Raw genomic sequence first — 20,945 nt, 5'->3', positions numbered from 1 at the left:
CAATCAGGACTTCACTTCTTTTAAGCACGGAGACAGCCGTAATTACCTTGCTAGGAAGGCTTACTGCTTAAATATGCAGTCGATCATGGTAAAGTCTTAATATTTGGCTGCTCTACTGAACTTGGCCTTTACACATGCATTAGGAATGTGGGGACACCAGCAGTAAAAGCAGAGAATCAAAACAACACAGGACGGACATTATAGCTAAATGTCACATGTAGCAAGCAACAGGCCGATTGCTCAGACTTCAGGAAGCTGTCACTTGCCTGGTGATCCTTGTTTAAAGAGTCCAGGCTCACATGCTCGTTCTTTGGCCTCAACGGGGATCAGGATCACTGCCATACTTTCCCTTGGTGCTATGGGGTGGGTCAAGTTTATTTTCTCCTTGCCCTCCTGTCTCCTATCCCTCCAGGTCTCATTTTACAAACCTACTCCCACAGTAAGAGAAGTCTCTGTCTACTCTTTTGCTAGGTGCTAGCCATCTCTGAAGAGCCCTCATAAAACCTTGGTTTTTCTAGGCTCTGGCTTTAATGATGCTGTATGGTACCCCACATCCTAAGCCTGACTACCTAGGCTGATGGAAAACGTACTAGAATTCCCAGGGACTTGCAGTCAGGTATACTACACCACTGAGTTTTAGCTTCTGTAGTTAGACCGATCTAAGTTTCTGGACGGGATCTTAGAGCATCCCTGCCCGGTCCTATTTTAGACCAGTACCAAGAGCACATCTGGGGGAGGAGAGGTTGGGAAGAAGGGATGCACACAAAACCAGGGCCAGAAAGTCAGCCCATATACCCTGGGGCTTTGAACTTCAGACCAAAGCCAGTCTGGGTTGGCGTAAGGTCACTACCTCCTCAGCCAACCCCAGAGTCTGTCCAGTTGAAAAATGATGTGTCTCCTTTCCTTTGAAGAATTTAAGTCTTGCCTGGGCTTTGGTGTGTCACTCTTCATGGCATGTCACGTATTTCACATGTGACGTAGAGCAAAAGGGACCCTCACCTACCTAATACAAGGTGACCATATGGCTTCAACTAACTCATTTCATGAGTTCAAGGGCATTCCCAGCACTCTATAGGATAAAGTTCGCCTCCAACGGAAAGTTCCTACCTGTTAAACTAAAAGAACAGGGAGGAGGAGGAGGACATACAGCAAAAACAAAATCTCTCCCCCCACCTCCAGGGCGGTTATCCGTAGTTTCTGGTACACCTTAGTCTCTTGAAGTGTTATGAAAAGTATCATGCAAGTCATGGAACGATCCTGAGAAATCATTTAATAAGTTAGTATTGCTCATCCATTAATGATTAATGTTCCAGTCTGAAAATTCTTGCGGGCAAGGCTCCCCCAGGCTCTTAGCTTTGTGGTCACACCTCAGAGGCTCTCTCCAGGCCTCGCCTTCTTCGAGGAGTCCAGGTTGGGGAGAGCACGGGAGGGGACAGTGCGAAGGAGGCTGTGGGGCGCCTTGCGTTCCCCTACAGATACTCCTGCTCGGGCTGCGACCGTCCGAGTTCGCGGAGCCATGTGACCAGCCCAAACGTGATCGGGCGGCCAGCCAATCGCAGAGGGCAGAGAAGCCCGTCCCAGCTTCACACGCTCGCTCGGGACAGCGGAGCCAAAGGGCCGGGGGCATGGCAGGCTGCGAACCCCCGGACCCCCGCCCGGGAGGCTGCCGGACCGGACCGCACACTTGAAAGTTGGCCGGTTTCGGGAGACACGTGACTGCAGGCAGGCGGGCCTCCTGAGCCCCCCGCGGCCGGAGCTCGCACTCGGGAGGGGTACTCGGGGCGGCCGCTCTCTGCCCCCCGCCCCGCCCCCCGGACCCGCCACCCCTCCGCGTGCTGTCAAGCTGGCACCGGGGACGCGCCGGCACTCTGGCCCGAGCCCCAGAAGGGCTGCCCGTCCCTGCCCGGGAAAGTTGCGCTCTCCAGCCGGGAGGCCGGCTGAGGACAGGGCTCCGGGGCCCAGTGCGGCAGCCCCGGGCACCACCGTAGTCGCCGCCGCCCCCACCGGCCCTCGCGCTACTCCCTTTGATCTATTGTCTGGAATGAAGGCTAATTACACAGTCGCTAGATTAGGACTCCATTCCTCTCGAGGAAATCTCACCGGGAACAGAAGATCAGCAAACTAACCTGATTAAGTCTTGGTTCCGCTCCCCTCCTCCCCCCGCTCAGCTCCACGGGAGACCCGAGAGGTTTACAAACACGGCGCGAGGGGGGCGGGGAGGGGCAAGGTAGGAGGGGAGGAACACCCGTGGGGAGTCCTCCTGGAAGCCGCACTCGTCCTCTGACCCGCACGCCAGGAGACCACCGGGCGCCGGGAGGTCGCAGTCCGGGTGCGCAGGCTGCGCACTTGTAGTGGCTCCCTGGAGCCTCCCGGCTGCCGCCCATCGATCGTGAGCCCGCTCCCCGCGCCGGGGGCTCGCCGCCGAGACCTGCGCCCCGCGCCCCCGGAGGCGCCCGCCGTCGCCCGCCCCCGCCCCCCGCCGGTCCCAGGAGCGCGGCCCCGGCTCCCGCGCACCGCTCGGCCCGACCCGGCCCTCTGCCTCCTTCCTAACACTCCGCCCGGCAGCGCAGACAGAACCATTGTTCGGTGCGCGGAAGCCCACATGCCCCAGCCCCGGCCGAGCGGGGTGAAAACGACGCAAAGCAGTGGCTTCGGGGGACAGAGTGAAGGGAAGGACGCCTAGTTCAGACGAGGCTTCAGGACACCCCCAATCCCACTGTCCCCCAAGCTCGGCTCCCCGTGGCCGCGGCGCTGACAGTCTGCTCAGAGGCGCCACCAGGGTTGGGAGGGAAAGACGGCGAGCGGAGCGCAGAGGCGCCTCCTAGGAGGTGGGGAGGTGGGGGGGGGGGCGCAAAAGGAGACCCGCGCCTCGGGCCCGGGCAGCCGGCGGAGGGGCGCGTCCTCACTCACCCGCTCCGGTGGCGCGGCTCTCCCGGGGCGCCCAGCACAGCGCGAGCAGCAGCCAGAGCGCCCAGCGCGCGGACGTGCCCATGGTGCCCGCCTGGATGGTGCCGCCGCCGCCGCCGCCGCCGCCGCCGCTCGCTCCGCACAACAAGTTACCAGCCCTTCGCAAAGGAGGAAGGAGGTGGGGGCGGGGAGGGGGGAGGGGGAGGAGGAGGGGGGAAGGAGTTAGAAAGGGGGAAAGGGAGCAGGGAAGAAGAGGGCACCCCCTCCCCTACAACTTGCACAATCTCCTCCCCACCAGCCAACCCACCCACCCACCCACCCGCCCACCTCCCCGGGCTGCAGCAGCGGTGCAAGCCGAGCCTGCGGGCAGAAGATAATGCAGGCGCTGCAGAGGAGGGGAGGGCACGGGAGGGGAGGGGAGGGGAGGGAGAGGGGGTGGGGAGCCGAGAGCAGAAGAAGGCAGAAGGGAGCGAGCCGGCCGCGGAGCACCCACACTGGCGACTGCCGGGTGAGCAGCGAGGAGGGGGCAGGAGGGGGAGTGGTCAGCGAGGGGCGTGGGGGGAGCGGCGGCTCCAGCCCGCGGTCCCCTCGACGCGCTGCTCTCATAAGCTCTGGGCAGCCAGGTGCCCGCGCAGGGGGTGTGCGAGTGTGTGTGCGTGCGTGAGTGGCCGTGGCCGTGGCCGTGGCCGCCGCCGCCGCCACCACCACCCGGACTGCTCCCGGGGCCCGGCTGCTCCGCGCGTCCGCCCGGGGCTCACGGGGGCCCGGGGCGGCCGCTGGTTGGCTCGCGCGCCGCCCTCGCCTCCAATCCCCGGTGCCTGCCCTAATTTCCTGATCTAGGGAACCTGCCGCGGCAGCAGCTGTGCGCTCCCTACAGTCATTGCCGTACCCTCCCGGCAGGGCAGCCGCCGACCGTAAATGCAGCCGCAGCAGTTAGCGCTGATGCAACTATTGCTGCTGTTGCCACCACCAGCCGCTAACTGGGCCCGGCGGCCCCGGGGGGACCTGCGGCTTCCAAAGGCGGCAAGAGTCTCCCTCTCCCTGCCACCCTCTCCTGCGCCCCAAAGAGAGGCTGGCAGTGTAAGGCTGGTATGGTAGGTAGCGTCTGCCTCGGGCCTCCTCCCTCCACCCGCAAGTGATGGAGTGGGACGGGCTCGACACGTTTGGGCTGCTCTGAGGTGGGGTTCGGGGTGCCTGTCCCAATCGCACGCCGAGATGCCATTTTCGCTAAAAATTAAATGTTTTTAAATGAGAGAGAGAGAGTGTGTGTGTGTGTGTGTGTGTGTGCGCGCGCGCGTGTGCGCGCGTTTGTGGTTGGTTCTCTGTAATGGAACGGGACTAAAATAACCCAGCCTGGGAGGAGGGAAATTGCTAGGGCAGCCCTGCATTCTCTCATCAACGATTATAGTTAATTGCTAATTGCACAGAATGATAGTTTGAGGGCCTGTAATTAAAAGCTTAACCTTTTCTTGTTTGGGGGAAGGGGGAACCTCGGTTTATTCTTCTTGGTACACTTTGTAACATCCCAATTGTAAGGCTTAAGAGGAAAGGAAGTAAGGCAAGATTCCTATTAAGGATTGATTCTTGTTTTGTGCCTGGCAGCACATGAGCCTATAATTTGTTTTGTACGTGTGTTTGCTTCATGTTTCTTGCACACTTGCCCTTGGCTGACGTGCATTGTCTGCTGTGCTCTGTTAAGCATTTAACAAGAGTTGGAGGGCACACCAAGCTATTTCTCCTTCTTAAATGAAAGGGTTTACGTATGTTTTTTTAAGTTATTTTTTTTCTTTTTTCTGAAGGTATTTTTTTACCCAATGACCCAAACTTCACAGGTTTCGATAGGACCACATTCTAGCGGTGTTCTCTTGGTGACCTGAGAAGTGGTGGGCGTTGCTTAGCTATGTTCTCCTTGCCCTGGTTCTTCTAGGTGTTTGTCAAGGCTAGCCATCGGATGGGATCTTTATTAGGAACTTACTGTATCCAGGAGATGGCAAGAAAAGGAAGATTGCAGATCAGGATACAGTTTGGTGGGGCCAGAGGATCTCGTGACTGATAAATATTAAGGAGCTTGACTCTGTATTGGTGGAGTGTTGCACTATAACTAATTTTGATTGCTGTTTTGCCTACTCTGTGGTTAAACATTTGATGCAAACTGCAGCAGCCATACACATGTTGCATGTGAAATTGAATTCAAATTTGTCTTATACCATTTAGTAGCGAAAATGCATGCAGGTGTTGCTCACCTAATGGGCATTAAGGTGTGATGGTAAAACCTTTGGGGTGCATCATCCTCAATATTCTCAGAGTTCTGAAAGACCATCTGAAAATGAGCGGTGTCACTTCACAGGTGAGGTAAGGTGGTAGAAGGATGAGTGGAATCAATATTAAAAAGCATGACATTAATAAACAGTCAATGTGGCTTGTTTTTAATATTTTTTCTCAGAGATAAATGCATAGGTATTCCAAGCTAAACACTGTTATGATAATACACTTATACTTGACAAACATGCATGCTTTCTGCCTCTCCAAGGGATATAAATAATCTGTTGGTGAACTTAGCTGAGGCTCTGTGATTAGTCTTGTAGCTTTATCGTTGAATTGATAGGAAGCATAATATTTAATTGTAGCTCTGATTGGCTGTGGAACTTAGGAAAATCACTGGGCCTCTCTGTGCCTGCCTCCTGACCTATAAACTGAAAACTAATCCACATCAAGTCAGCACGCTCTGTGGCCTCAGGGACCAGCTCTCTGCAAAGCATTGATTGAAGAAAACAGTTGTAAGGGGAAATGAACTTAATACAGAAAATAACCGAATAACCAAAATGAGAAACTTAGTGGAGACGGGTGTGTTTGAACTAACTGGTCTCAGAAAGGTTGACACTGCTAGATTCAGAAGCCTTCAGGTAAATTCAGAGGCAATCATTGACTCCCACAGTCCATCGCATTTATATATTGGTTGAGGCAACACACATTGAGCATCCCCGGGAGGCAGACACTGTGCTATGCAGTGGGCATAGGGAGATGCCTACCCGAGGAAGCTCAGGATCTGGATGGGGAGGCAGAGAAATAGCAGTTACAGTACTCAAGGGACAGCCAAGGGGATGCTCAAGGTGCTATAAAATTGTAGGGGAAGAGTAACTACTCTGGCTGTGGAACAAGGGTGCCAGAAAAGGCTTTCCAGGGCAATTGATGCTGACCTGAGTAGAGTCATTGTTTTGGCCAACTACTACTACTACTACTACTACTACTACTACTACTACTACTTCTTCTTCTTCTTCTTCTTCTTCTTCTTCTTCTTCTTCTTCTTCTTCTTCTTCTTAAGATTTTATTTATTCATTCATGAGAGACACAGAGAGAGGCAGAGACACAGGCAGAGGGGGAAGCAGGCTCCTCGCGGGGAGCCCGATACAGCACCCGATCCCAGGAACCAGGGATCACGACCTGAGCCAAAGGCAGACACTCAACCACTGAGCCACCCAGGCACCCTGACCAAGTAATTCCAATTCTTATTCCTGCTGGGCACATGGTAGGGTTGCACTTTCTGCCCCCCTTATGATTGGATGGGACTGAAGGACAAATTTTGGACAATTATTCGTAAGAAGTCACAGGATACTACTTGAAGACTTGAATATTTAATTACTTGCATTAAGACCCTTGCTTTTTGTCTGCTGTCTAATAACAGAAAATGTGCAAGATCTGACTGCTTCATGAACCCAGTGTGAATGACTACATGAGTATTTCTCTGCTGTCTACATCTCTCTGACAATGGTCATGTAGAATAGAGATCAGCAAATGGCTGGTGGCATGTTTTTTAGATGGCCTGGGAATATAAGAATGGTTTTTACATTTTTAAAAAGATTGTACAAAAAATCCACTCTCCCCCCCCCCAAAAAATATTAACAAAACAAAGAAGGAAAATCTGGAACAGAAACTGTATATTGCTCACAAAGCCTAAGATATTTACTACCTGGGTCTTTGGAGAGAAAACTTGCAGCATCTTTACGTGGAGTAAGTATAAAAGAAACCTGTGTTGTGTTCATCTACTGGGATTTTGTTACCTCATCATTACCCACCATTACTTGGCTGATGTGCTGAGTGAACGGGGAAGGAAGACCAGGGTGAGCAGAGGAAGCAGAGGCAAAAAACTATCAGGTACTCAAGAATATGCAAGCGACACAAGATGTTTCAAGGGTGGGTTTCAAATGGGCTAATGGTAGAGAAAAAGCCTAAGGAGGAGAGGTTGGGACTGGATTATGTGAAGACTTATATGTCATGGTAACACCCGGCCTCCATCCCGCAGGCCATGGCGAGGATGGGTGATGGACCTTTGTGTTTGTTTGCTTTTGTAATTTTAAAAAATTTATTAAGTTATGTGATTCACAAAGTAGTAACTCTAAAATACAGAGAACAAGCCTTTTAAAAAGCATACTCTGAATACCCAGCGACACTGACATATTCTATTTCTTTACTTTAAAAAATGTACTCAATTTTATCCTCAGGGGACAGAATTGTATTGACATAACTATAATTGGTACAGTTATGGCACTCTTTATTTGCTAATTTACTTCTGTAAATAAAAAAATATATCTATGAGCCCACTGCTGTCTCCATGTAATAGAATATTGGCAGGAACACCTAGCTGAGTCCTTCCATGTGAACACCTCTAGCTCTCTTCGTTGGAGGAAACAAACTACTGTTGAATGGATGAGTTTCGATTGGAGCCCTGATACCCAGTGCATTCTAGAACGTCCACTCTGGCACTGGCATGAAGAATGTCGTAGTTGGGAAGCAGGTAAGTCGAGAAGAAGAACAATTCGGGGCCCTAGTAGTGAGGAGAACACACATAAACAAGAGGAAGAAACTATTATTTGCACTCAGAAATGTTCATATAATTCCTTCATGAGATTTTTCTCCCTAGCCCTTTGGATGTATCTCTTAGAACAGTGTTTTCTCAACATGTATAATCCACAAGGATCCCTGGCAGTATCCGCAGAAAGTGCGGGTTCCCAGCTCCTCCCTTGGTGATCCTTGCTTGGTGGGTCTAGGATCTGTTCCAAGGGGCTGTGTGTGATCTTACTCCAGCTGATTCTCAGGATGAGCCACGATTAAGAAACTTCCTCAGAGAATGCCTTCTTTGATGCAGTTTGAACGACCAAGTAGCTTTCTTTTTTCAATATGCATACACATATTTGTCCAATTTCTCCAGGGTGAGTGGGGTGGGACCCACAGAAAATGCAGACCCTACTGTTGGGTGTTTTCTTGTCTTCAAGCCCTGTACGCTAACTGGTATGGGCAGCAGGAATAATCTTCAGACCAGTTGCTAGTTTGAAGCTCTGATCACTACATTTTCTACCCCATAGCCATGCCACAGGAAGAAGTGAAATGATCTTTCCCCTTTTAAAGGATTTTGTTAACTTCTGAGGCCTCTGCTGTATCCTTTTCTGATTGTGTGACAGCCCAGTGGAATGCATGGGATTCACCCCACTCCAGGCTCTGGGCATAGGGCCTGATGATGTAAGCCAGTGGGTCACAAATTTTAGCCTCCATCAGAACCATCTGCAAGCCTTATTAAAACATGGATTACTGGTCCCCAGCCCAGAGTTCCCAATTCAGCAAGTCTGGGATGGGGCCTGAAAAAATCTGTATTTATAACAAGTCCTCAGGTGATGCTGATGCCAGCAGTCAGGGAACACACTTTGAGAAATACTGTTCAAAACCCATCAGCATAACTTACCTCCCTCAGCCTCTGTGATTGATTCAAGGGCCTCAACCAGTGAGCCTGTGGCCTTCTCCTGGCCACATTGGTGGGATGCTTCAGCCCTAAGCATATTACTAAAGTCTGTCCAGTTCTGATGAAGCTCAGGACTTCTGCTTCATTAGAAAGGCACCCTCTTTGAAGCAATGTCATATGGACCTTGGGCCAGAGCTTCTATAGTCATTGTACCACAATGACGGAAGCCTATTTGAAGACCAGTTGACTCATGGAGAAGAGGAGGCTGAGACAATCAGAGAGATGCCACCCAAACTTGACCTCCAACCCAAGTGGAGGTCAGCTTTTCCTACAAGTGGTGATTCTGTAGGACCTTTCACATACCCGAGCCAATAAATTCTCTTTGTTGCCTAAGTCTGTTTGGATTGAGTTTTCTGTTACTGACAAGTAAATGACTGAGACAGGTGGCCTCTTGAGGGATGTAGTGTACATGATCATAAAGCATTAGGCAAAACACCGTGTGTGACCATCCAGTGGAAAAGTAAGATGCCTATCCTCGCCTGCAGCGAAGTGTGAAAAGGAATACAGGTACTAGGAAGGACTGTCTCTAAGCTGCTTTCTTGTGCATCATGGCCAAGTCAACTCCACACCCCTACCTCAACCGAAATCAAATGCTTAATGTGGACGTAGGACAGAGGAGTCCCTCCTGAGGTTACATTCTAACAAAACCATGTTAGAAATCCCAAGGCCAAAGACTGCTTTGCAGGCTGCTTTTGAACAATCTGAGGGAAAAAAAATGTAGCTGAACATGGTAAAGAGTTTACGGTTGGAGTGAAACTCCAAAATGGGTAAGTATGAAGCTAGGCCAGTGGTTCGGGAATGGGACCGATCTTGCCCTTGGGAAATATTTGGCAACATCTGGAGTCATTGTTAGTTGTCGTGCCTCGGGGACAGGTACCATTGACATAGAGGGGATAGAGCCCAGGGCTGCTGTTAGACAAATAGCTTAGGGTACACAGAACAGGCCCTTACAACAAAGCATGATCTGTCTGGTTCGAAATGTCAGAGGTGCCACCATTGAGATATCTTGAGCTAGAGTGAGAAGTCAGATGATTCTGTAATATGTGGTAGGTAATGAGTAGGGTCAGGGAATGTTAGCTGATAGCTCAAGAGAGAGCACAAACTGAGTCTTGCCCAGTAGAAAACCAGTTGTGAATGCACTGTCAGCACGTAGTGGGCAGATTTATAGACCTGGAAAGAGGAAAGCAAACCCCAAGTAGTTTACATTTGGATTGATGACACCAACATGGGACATCCACAGTCCAGTTGCATTGTGAACTCACGGGTGTCCTGTATTTTTCAAATGTTGGGTTCTGTTTTCTGTTTTTCACTGAAGGAATCAAGTGCTGGACCAGGTTTACCTTATTTTCCAGGAGCTCTCCATAATTACATCTTAAGCTAGTGGCCCCAGATTGGATTGTTCTCATCTGCCATGACTGCAATTGACAGGACGTTTTGGAATGCGGTGCTAGAGCATTTAAAACATTGTTACGATGGGAGTTTCTAAGAAAATGGGGGCTTTGGGGCTCCTACTGAGCCAGCTAAGCATCAATGTTCATTCAGACAATGATTTTAATCTGTAAGTTATAAGTAATGTAGCAAGATCTTTAAGGATATGTCATTGCATCATGATAATTCCATATTTCAACTTCTAGTTTTGTGGAAGTGGAGAGTTGATGTATCTAATGTTTTCTTGTTACGTGTATGACCTGAATTTGTGTTATATTGCTGGTCTGTACCCTTGAAGGGGTGAATTTCTGAATGAATGTTCTTCCTGCCAAGCTGGCTCTTTGGGAAGGCTTTGTCTTAGCATCTCTAAATTGTTTCAGAAACGCACTAACAAGGAGTACTAATGCCAACAACAACCATATTTAGAGTGTGGAGGGGGCACTTCTGGTTCTCCAGCCTGCTTTCAGGCTTCTCTGGTGGATGGAAGTAACGGCTAATAATTCAGAATTGTTGGAGGGTAGAGTGGCTGAAGGTGGGAGTAGATCCCAGAGGAGTAGTCCAGGCCCATCAAGGAAGGTGTTTGTATATTTTTTGGATTTTTATCCCATGAGCAATTAGTAAGTTATAAAAGGTCAGGGTGCAATGGGAGTAGATATGTGTATCAGAAATATCGCTATCTGGGGAGATGATTATATCCATATAGGATCCAGAGGGCATCTTTGTGGTATCTGAAAGCCTTTGTGCATTGAATACAGAGGGGAGGGGGGCCTGGACGGCTCAGTCTGCCTTCGGCTCAGGTCATGATCTTGGGGGTCCTGGGATCAAGCCCAGCGTCAGGCTTCCTGCTCAGTGGGGAGTCTGCTTCTCTCTCTGTCCCTTCCCCCACTCGTTATCTTCTTCTCTCTCTCTCAAATAAATCTTTTTTAAAAAAATGAGGACAGGGATCCCTGGGTGGCGCAGTGGTTTAGCGCCTGCCTTTGGCCCAGGGCGCGATCCTGGAGACCCGGGATCGAGTCCCACATCGGGCTCCCGGTGCATGGAGCCTGCTTCTCCCTCTGCCTGTGTCTCTGCCCCTCTCTCTCTCTCTCACTGTGTGCCTATCATAAATAAATAAAATTAAAAAAAATTTATATAAAAAAAAATGAGGACAGAGAGCCAGTGTAGGGTAATGGTTAAGAGGGAAGGTGCTAGACCCAGTTGTCCTGGGTTCAAAGCCTGGCTCTGTCACCCACTAGCTGTGAAATTTGAGGCAAATTGCTTAACCTCTCCCTATGTCCTCAGTGTTTTCACCTGAAAAAATAAGAATGACAAATGCACCCACTTCTTAGTAGAATTCAGTGCATTCATATGAGTAAAACACTCACAACAGTGCCTGGCATATAATAAATGCTCAGGAATTGCTAGGTACTATTACTAAAGGTGACATTTATTATTACTGTTATCAACAGCCACCCATAAAGACAGGGATTGCAGGTACGGGCTGAGGGTTGGAACGAAAGAGAGCAGGGGTCCTGCATCCTGCCTGTACATTCACATCCCCTGGAGAGCTTTTCAGAGTATCAACACCAAGTTCTACTCTAGCCCCATTTGATAACGAAGCTTGGAAATGGGTCTGGGGCATGGAACTTCCTAGGAGACTCGCATTCTCATTGCGAACCACTTGGTGTCAAGCCCAAAGCTCTAGCCTGGCCAGTGTAGAAGGAAGACTGTGTAGTCACGATGGAATAGGCTTCACCATCAGGGTGACAGAGAAGTTGTGGGCTGCTGCAGAAGAAACAGGCAAATCCCTTGCCAGGATTCCAGAATGGCCTCCCCGTCCTCTCTGTGCATCCTGCTCCCAGCCTGACATCTCTCACCCCAGCTGGATGTGTCAGCTGTAAGAGAGCCAAGGACCATGGGAGGCCAGAAGCTCTGCAGAGCCAGACGCTCAGGCACCCCGCTGGCGTCTACCTATCAGTGATGGATTACCTATCGCCATTCTCATGCCTTTATGAGTCAGTCTACCAACAAGGACCTGCTATGGGGTCAGCCACTTGCCAGGTGACAGGAGGGCAGTGGCCAGATAGTGATGTGGTTGCTGTTGGGGGTGAGTTGTTACTGTTTTGTTTGGTTTTTCTGTGGGAGCCAAAATCCAGCCTTGTTAAGTGGTAATTGACAGTGCTTTCTTCTAAGGAAGTTTCTCTCGGATTTGCTGCCAATAGGAAGTGTATTATTCCTCAGAGCACTATAGCATTCATTTATCGAGTGCCCACTCAATTATGAGGCATGACAGAGTTTGCCATCTAAGAGAGGAAAGACCACTTAATGATTCCCAGAGTCAGAAGTCGGGAGTAAACGGATAGACAGATCAAAGAGTTAAGGGGATCCCATTGTAATTGGAGAAGCACTTCCAGCAGGAGCTGGGTCTTCCACTGAAATCTTAAAGGAACCCTTGAATAAATTGTGTGGGAGAGAACGTATGTTTTTGAACATAAATGAATAGTGATTTCAGCTGATTCTCTGATACGATCACAAAGCACAGGTTGCGGTTGTGTTAACCTTGGTGGGAATAGAATTAGCGCCTCCTAGAAGTTGGCATTCTATTTTGAGATCTTAAGAATTATTTCCCCTGATCCAGGGGAAATGGAACTCTCTCAGAAGGTATATTTATTACAGCAATTCTTCTGGGCTGCGTCTGATTATTCTTGCATGTGAACAACATAAAAAGCTTCACCCTTTGGGAGAGGCTTCCTTCTAGAGATGAAGGGTGGTTCTTGGTTACTGACTTATATGGAAGGATGATTGATGGCTAATGACCCCAATCAGAGCTTGTTCCTAAACCGACCTGGATATGCTTTGGGAAGAAGATAACGGAAGGCCGTTTGGAAGCGCAGATCAGAGGTCTTTTACAGATAGAGATGGAGAGGGAGATAGTCCTGAAATTGGGATAAGGAGGTTTGGGAGAAGAGCCATACCTGAGATTTACGCTAGATCTGATGTTTCCTTTTCACCTTAACACAAAAACCCCAATGGCACCAACATCCTTCTTTGCAATCAAAACTTATTCCTTTCCTGCCATCAGAAGTAAACACCTCGAAGGGTAAAAATTATGGTTTAAATACTTAGAAGGCCTGCCAGGTTGGTGAAGTTGAATTGGGATGAATATACGAACAGATCTTTTAATCAGGTTCTTTGGTTCACTTTATTGAACTCCGGAGAGGCACTGTTCTGGGAGTCAGTGACTGCAGGGAGGATGGAGTGGTGTTTAGTTTTTTGTCTTTACATTGCTTCATTTCTCTCTTGGCTTTGCCAGAGACTCCAAGAAAGAACAAAGAGGTGAGGGAGACAGGGCTGGTTGACATAAAGACTATTCAGAACCCTCAAGAGAAAAATCTGGGAAGGTCACGGAAGATCTTCTTTCTTCTATAGCGTAGCCTGGCTAGAGGGGCAGTTTTCTAAATACAAAACAGAAAAAAATGAAGGCAATGTCTTACACAGCGTGTGAAGAATGTCTTGAATTTGCACACTGCCTTTCTTCTGAGAAGGTTCAAAGCACTCTGCAAACATGACATCATTACTCCCCAGAGGAGACTGTGGACCCCACGCTCAGGGAGAATAATCCCCCTGCAGCAGTTTGGAGGAGCTCACGCACAGATCAGTACCTTTTCTGAGTTGAAGCGAGTGTCTCCGGATTGTGTGAGTTATAAATCTCACAGAGAGAGATGGGAGTCGACACTAAAGGTGGCTAGATGCCTCCACTTAAGTGAAGCCTCTTGATAAAGTCTATGTCACAGGCTTCAAAAAGGCACACTGAACATTTTTATGGTTTCTCCTCCTTTTCTCCCAAATGGCCATATAGAATTGGCTTCCATTTGGCACTTTTTTTTTTTTGCGAAAAAAAAAAAAAGCCAGAAAAAAAGCAAAATGATAGAACAAAACAAGAGGTAACAAGTAGTTAGTATCTGTGTTATCATTGGCTCACCTTAGGTAAAACCTAGAGTCTTATAGAAGAGTCGTTGAAAAGAGAAATGAAAACATCCTATCTCCCTGTGTTGTTTTGATTAGGATCTTGCAGCAGAGTGCAGCTGTAAGAACTTTTGTTAATAACTTGAAGGGAAAAAAAAAACAGTAGTTATTCAAACAAATTATTGTTTTATAATTTATAATTTCTACAAATTATTTTGTAGCCATTAAATTCCTGTTTCTGCTTTGCAAGGACATTTTAATCACATCCAATCAAGTTGCTCCCCCCCCCTTTTTTTTTTCACTCCATCCCCTTGATCTTGACCCAGCCTCCTGACTAGCTCTCTCAAGAAATCTCAGCAGGGGGCAGCCCGGGTGGCTCAGTAGTTTAGTGCTGCCTTCAGCCCAGGGCATGATCCTGGAGACCTAGGATCGAGTCCCAAGTCAGGCTCCCTGCATGGAGACTGCTTCTCCCTCTGCCTGTGTCTCTGCCTCTCTCTCTCTCTCTCTCTCTCTCTCTCTCCCTCCCTCCCTCTCTCTCTCTCTCTCTCTGTGTGTCTCTCACGAATAAATAAATAAAATCTTAAAAAAAAAAAGAAAGAAATCTCAGCAGATTCTGCCCATGGGAGATAATTCACAGAATATGAAGAGAAATGGAACAGTGCCTTGTGGCTCTAATAGCATTTCCTGAAATCAAGTCCATTTCAGGGGAAGAGTCACTGGAGAAATTATTGTAAATATGGCAACAAGGATTATTTGGAAATTGAAGGTGAAAACAGGAACTATTTACCAATCAGGTCAATTCTCTTCCCATTTCCTTGGACTCTGATGTGAGATGGCAGTAGTTCGTTTATTTCTGCTAACAGGTCTGATATGCTGTCAGGTAGAGTAGCTGTTCTGTTAGAATCTTTATTTCTTAATCACCGAAGTATCTCTGGAAGGAAACGTAACTGGCCATTTAAATCTTGCTCAGCTATAAATACCTGTCCAGCGTCTAGACTTGGCAGTGTGCGTGTTGGGTTTACAACCTCAGCAGTGAGCCGACTGTGCCTTTTCATGTGGTTATCTGGATTTTTGAAGGGTTCTCTGTGGTTTTCTCCCCATATATTCCCTTGTTTAATTAAAAAAATAAATCTGCTTGGGGGTATGGTGGGAATTTTTATTTATTTGCATTGAATAAGAGACTGTGATGGTTTGTGGCATTTATTTGTAATTGAACTGCCAAATTTATCCTCTTAGCTTTCCCCGTTGTACACATTATACTTGGGGAGAAACTTCCAGTGTCTTTCCTTCCAAAGGCTCATCCCCTTAGGCTGGACACTTGGAGCCTCCTGCCCCCCACCTATCTCTGTGGGCTCATCACTCCCTCTTCCTACTCAGAACCCCTTGCTCTGGTCATATGCTTTTTCATAGCGTACCTTTGACCTTGGTTGTTAGTTTCATGTGGGAAGGGGTATATGAAAAGTTTGCCATTATGGACATGTGGTCATACCCGAGAAGGTTGAGGATCATGAAGCATTCCTGTTTATTCACCATGCAACTTTGCCTCCCTTCTGTTATTCTTAAACATTGAAAGACTGTCCAGTCTTTTCAACTGCATTGACATTCCCATAGTTTGGGGGATCAAAACCATGAAGCCTACGGAGGCTGCAGCTGTACACATTTAAAGGGTTCCTAAGTGATTAATGAGGATGACCTCTACCCTGTGACTATACCTGAAACTCCTACTGGAATCAGAACTCAGGCCCAACATGTTTGAAGCCTTTGTAAAGTTCTGTGCTTTGGAACATGTGGCATGGGCCTCTCCTCGAAGTGACACTTTTTACTGGAATCCTTATGTAACTTGGCACACAGAGTCTGGGACTGGACATAAGAGACACCTGCCTTGCATGAAAATGGCTTCATGAAAAGTAGTTAACAGTAGGGTTCCACTGTGTGTAATTTTAACCATGGAAGGAGATCTGTGGTACTTGTTCAGTGACATAGCTTATATGGAACATACGCCATTCTTAAGATATGAGCTCTGGTGGGTAGGCCCTGGAGAGGCAAGTCTGTCCTCTGCCTGCTGCCTGCCTCATAGTTGTGAGCACCAATTTCTGGGTCCTGGAAGCCCATAGCCATTCTCGCTCACAGATCTGAGTTAGCTCTAAGGGATGCACAGGAGAGCTCTTCCATCACTGCCTGGCAAGCTGCCCAGCTGCTCAGAGGTACCCCAGACAGAGAAATGGTGAAGTGCCCATGCTTGATAAGGAAACGAGAGAATGGCCCTTGCCAAAGCAACATGGGATTTCAGAGCAGATGGCTCTCCTGCTGTGCTGGAGAACAATACCCTAAAAAGTGGCACTCTTGAAATGTGTGTTTTCCCCAGGCTCTGTAGGATCTTTGAGTTCAGGAACATGGTGGACAACAAGCACTGGTGTTCGATAACTCCAACCTGAAATTTGCAACCCCTAGATAAAATTTTATGTTGCCTGGACATGTTCCATTACAAGTAGCTGAGTGAGTCACAGGTAGGAGGTCGTGTGTGTGTGAGAGAGAAGGATTTCTGGACCCCACTGGCGATAAGATATGCCCAGAATGTAAGTAATGTCCTCTCTGCTTGTCTGGACTCTGTTGCCTTGATTAAGAAACAAAACATATATTTTCAAAGGAGTGTAATTGAAGGGACTTTTTTTTGACTCTGGGATGGCTTTGCAACATTTTCATTTTTATCACTTTAATGTGATGGGATCTGTGCTGGTATTTGGATTCAGAAACTGGGATTTGCATCTGGGCTCTGTCACTCCTGAGCTCCCCGTTCTTGAGGAGGCTCCTTAACTCCCTGCTGAGGCTGGCATTGTTTAGCTGGAGTAAGGAGACAGTTGTCACCCTACCTATCTCTTAGAGCATTTCACCTGGCTCCAAGGAGAGAATGTACATGTAAGTGATGGTCAGTGGTTTTCACGGAGTACCCAGTGAGGTTTTTCCTGTTACAGTGTATTGATAGTCAGAACTTATTAGGAAAGGGGAAGGGGTAAGTAAATCTGTAAAAAGACTTCAGTGACCCTTCTGGGGGAAAAAAAAGAAAGGACCAAAATCTCAATCCCCTGTTACTATATTTCAGGTTATAGAAACCTTCTGGGTGCACTGGGTGATCAAATACTTAGAAGTAGAAAAAGCCTCAATTAAAAGCACTAGGGATAGAATGATATACTGGAAGAGAGTGGTGCTGAATGTTGCCTTGTTTCCAAAAGCAAGGGATCTGGCTCTGAGCAAATGGCTCAAGTGGATGAATTATAAGAGATGGGATCCCAAGTCGCTTGTTGTATGGGGGCACCCTCACCTGAGATGACACTGAATTAGGAGGCCTTCCTTCCCTCCACCTGAAAATCCATGTTACCCAGGCAGGAGTCTGCCCTCTGTTTGGAGGGAGAGGGGAGTGGTTCTCAACACTTTCAGTTTCTCCCTTTAGGTAGTATCTTGAGATGCCCCTTCCCTATCCTGCAGTGAAAATCATAGATAATATCACATACATATGTATAATCCACAAAATATAATCAGAATAATGTCCTAAGTGTAGCATAAAGGAAAAAGGAAGAAAAACAGTTTGTAAAGGAGTAATAGGACCCAACCACAGCAGAAGACACGGTGCTGCATCTGATACTGTGCACACGGAATCTTTGTGAGCCCATCTGCCAACTGTTATAGTAATAGTGATTTGTAGACTCCTATTACAAGGGGCATAGCTATTAGTGATAGGATATTTTTTTGAAATGGTAAGCCATAATTGGTAATGTTCCAAACAAAATAAGCAAAAATCTTTCCTGTACTGCACATGGTAGTTGCATTTGTAGAAACTGTGGGGTCTGTTAAAACCACCCGGATATGTTGTGTTTATATATAAAATAGTACCAGGATCTAGGCTCAGATCATTATAAACAGGGGAGAAGCCTTTAATGCCTTGGTAGAATATTTTTATATTTGAATCACACGGGCCATTTTTCTTGATGTCTGCGTCACCTGCTTTGCTTTGTCTAGAATCTCTGGTCCTTCCCACCGAAGGCCAGCAACACAAGTCCAGTCATTGTGACAACCAAAATGTGCTCTTACACTCCCAAAACACCCTGTGGAAGTGGTACCATTCTCACTGAGAAGCACTAGGGAAGAGGTCCTGCTTACCACGCTGCTCTGGACATAGCTGGAAGTGACCACATTTTCCAGTGAAGGCAGGGATAGCCAATGGAAGACTTTTTAATTTGTTTAATTAAACATTTTTTATTAAAGTATAGTTGACACATAATGTTACATTAGTTTCAGGTGTAGGACATAGTGATTCAACAATTCTATATATTACACAATGTTTACCATGGTACAGTGTACCTACCGTCAGTCACCATTTAATACTGTTAGAATAGCATTGACTACATTCCCTATGCTTTATATTTTATCCTTGTGACTTATTCATTCCATAGCTATACCTCCTACTCCCCTGCACCCATTCTGCCCCTCTGCCCACAGTCCTCCCCTCTGGCCATCAACAGTTTGTACTCTGTATTAATGAGTCTGTTTCTGCTTTTCATTTTTTGTTGTTGTTGTTGTTATTTTGTTGTTTTTTAGATTTCACATGTAAGTGACATCATAGGATATTTGTCTTTGTCTGACTTACTTCACTTAACATAATACTCTCTAGGTCTAGCCATGTTGCTACAGATGGCAAGGTCTCATTCTTCTTTGTGTGTGTGTTTGTGTACCACCTCTTCATCCATTCATCTCTCAATGGACACTGGGTTGCTTCCATAATTTGACTACTGTGAACAGTGCTGCAACAAATGTAGGGGTGTCTATATATTTTATTGAATCAGTGTTGTTGTTTTCTTTGCATAAATACCCAGTAGCAGAGTTAGTAGATCATATGGTATTTCTATTTTTAATTTTTTTGAGGAACCTCCATGCTGTTTACCACAGTGGCTGCACCAATTTACATTCCCACCAATAGTGCACAAGGGTTCCTTTTTCTACCTGTTCTCACCAACACTTGTTATTTCTTGCCTTTTCAATTTTATCCGTTCTGACAGGTATAAGGTGATACCTCATTGTGGTTTTGATTTGCATTTCCCTGATGCTGAGTGATGTTGAGCATATTTTCATGTGTCTGTTGGTCACCTGTATGTCTTCTATGGAAATGTGTCTTCATATCCTCTGCCCATTTTTAAACAGATTATATGTTTTTGATGTTGAGGTTCTTTTTATATTTTGGATATTAACCCTTATCAGATGTGTCCCTTGCAAATATCCTTTCCCTCTTCGTAGTAAGTCTGTTTCATTGATGGTTTCCCTTGCTGTGCAAAACATTTTTATTTTGGTGTAGTTCCAATAGTTTATTTTTGTTTTTGTTTCCCTTGCCTGAGGAGACTATCTAGAAAAATGTTGCTAAAGCCAATGTCAAAAACATGACTGCCTGTTTACTTCTAGGACTTTTATGGTCTCAAGTCTCACATTTAGATCTTTAATCCATTTTGAGAGTTTGAGGGTTTTTTCATTGTATGATTTAAGAAAGTGGTCCAGTTTCATTCTTTTGCATGTAGCTGTCCAGTTTTCCCAGCACCATTTATTGAAGAGACTTCTCCTCATTGTATGTATTTGCTCCCTTTGTTGTAGATTAATTGACCCTATAATCGTGGGTTTATTTCTGGGATCTTTATTCTGTTCCATTGATCTATGTGTCTACTTTTATGCCAGTACCATATTGTTTTGATACTAGAGCTTTGTAGTGTATCTTGAAATCTGGAATTGTGGTACTTTTAGATTCGTTATTTGGGAATCTGGAGTCTTGTGGTTCCATATAAATCTTATATTTGTTCTAGTTCTATAAAAAATGCTGTTGGTATTTTTATAGGGATTGCAGCAAATCTGTAGATTGATTGCTTATATGGATTCTATTTTCTTCACATCCTCATCAGGATTTATTATTTCTTGTCTTGATTCTAGCCATGCTACTAGATGTAAGGTGATGTCTCATTGTAGTTTTAATTTGAATTTCCCTTATGCTGAGTGATGTTGAGCATCTTTTCATGTGTCTGATGGCCATCTGTTGGTCTTCTTTGGGAAAAACGTCCATTCAGGTCCTTTGCCTATTTTTAATCAGATTATTTGTTGTTTTGGTGTTGAGTCATATAAGTTCTTTATTTATCAATAGAAGACATTTTGAGCTTCATGGGACACTGGATGTATTAGTCAAACTTGGTCTGCCTAGTAAGAATACCATAAATTTGGTGGCTAAACACCAAGAATTTGTTTCTCAAGTTCTGGATGCTGGGAATTCCAAGACCAAGTGACTGATTTGGTTCCTAGTGAGAACTCTCCTCTTGGCTTACAGATGACTGCCTTCTTTCTGTGTACTCACATGGCAGAGAGAGAAAGACAGTACTCTGGTCTCTCTTCCTCTTCTTATAAGGACACTAATACCATCCTGGAGGTCCCAACTTTCATGACTTCATCTAAACCTAATTATTCCCAAAGAACTCACCTCCAGGGCTTCAACATATGAATTTTTTTGGAGGGAAGGGAGAGAAATATTGAATCCGTAACCAAACCAAGTTTCTAGATTAACTTTGTTTTTTAAAGCAACCATCTTCTGTTGGAAGCTATTATGGTCTGAGATCAAAGGATGATGTTTGAGGTCTGGCTCCAGGTACTAACTGGGGGCAAGAAGGACTGATTGACCCTTTGTTCCAGGGAGAGTATCCAGGGAGTCCTTAGATCTTTGGAGGTGGGCAGGCCCCGGAAAGAGAATTTAGACTTGTTGTGCTTCCAGACATGCAGAATCCAATCAGGTTATGTGTAAGAGTGTCTATTGGGAGTTAGATCTGGGCTCGAAATCTGTTTCTGTCATCTGGTA

At 46.6% G+C, this 20,945-nt stretch overlaps 1 protein-coding gene and 1 long non-coding RNA gene across 3 annotated transcripts in view; one reads left to right on the top strand and one right to left on the bottom strand.

Annotated features, from left to right (window-relative positions):
* Positions 1–3,066, bottom strand: part of VLDLR (very low density lipoprotein receptor) — a 35,040-nt gene extending 31,974 nt beyond the window's left edge. The window contains 1 exon segment of the mRNA XM_025423422.3: positions 2,911–3,066. Within this exon segment, the coding sequence (XP_025279207.1) occupies positions 2,911–2,992 (82 nt within the window). The 5' untranslated portion in view covers positions 2,993–3,066.
* Positions 3,067–3,340: 274 nt separating this feature from the next.
* The window catches only part of LOC125752275 (uncharacterized), a 132,792-nt gene continuing 115,187 nt past the window's right edge, over positions 3,341–20,945 (top strand). For both annotated transcript variants that reach the window (XR_007401375.1, XR_007401374.1), the window contains exon 1: positions 3,341–3,415. This is a non-coding gene — a long non-coding RNA (uncharacterized LOC125752275). The remainder of the gene's footprint in view (positions 3,416–20,945) is intronic.

This window comes from Canis lupus, chromosome 1, assembly GCF_003254725.2.
Source record: "Canis lupus dingo isolate Sandy chromosome 1, ASM325472v2, whole genome shotgun sequence".
NCBI classification, from domain to species: domain Eukaryota; kingdom Metazoa; phylum Chordata; class Mammalia; order Carnivora; family Canidae; genus Canis; species Canis lupus.
The sequence above is the reverse complement of the archived record's forward strand: the minus strand, read 5'-3'. Positions and strand labels throughout refer to the sequence as shown.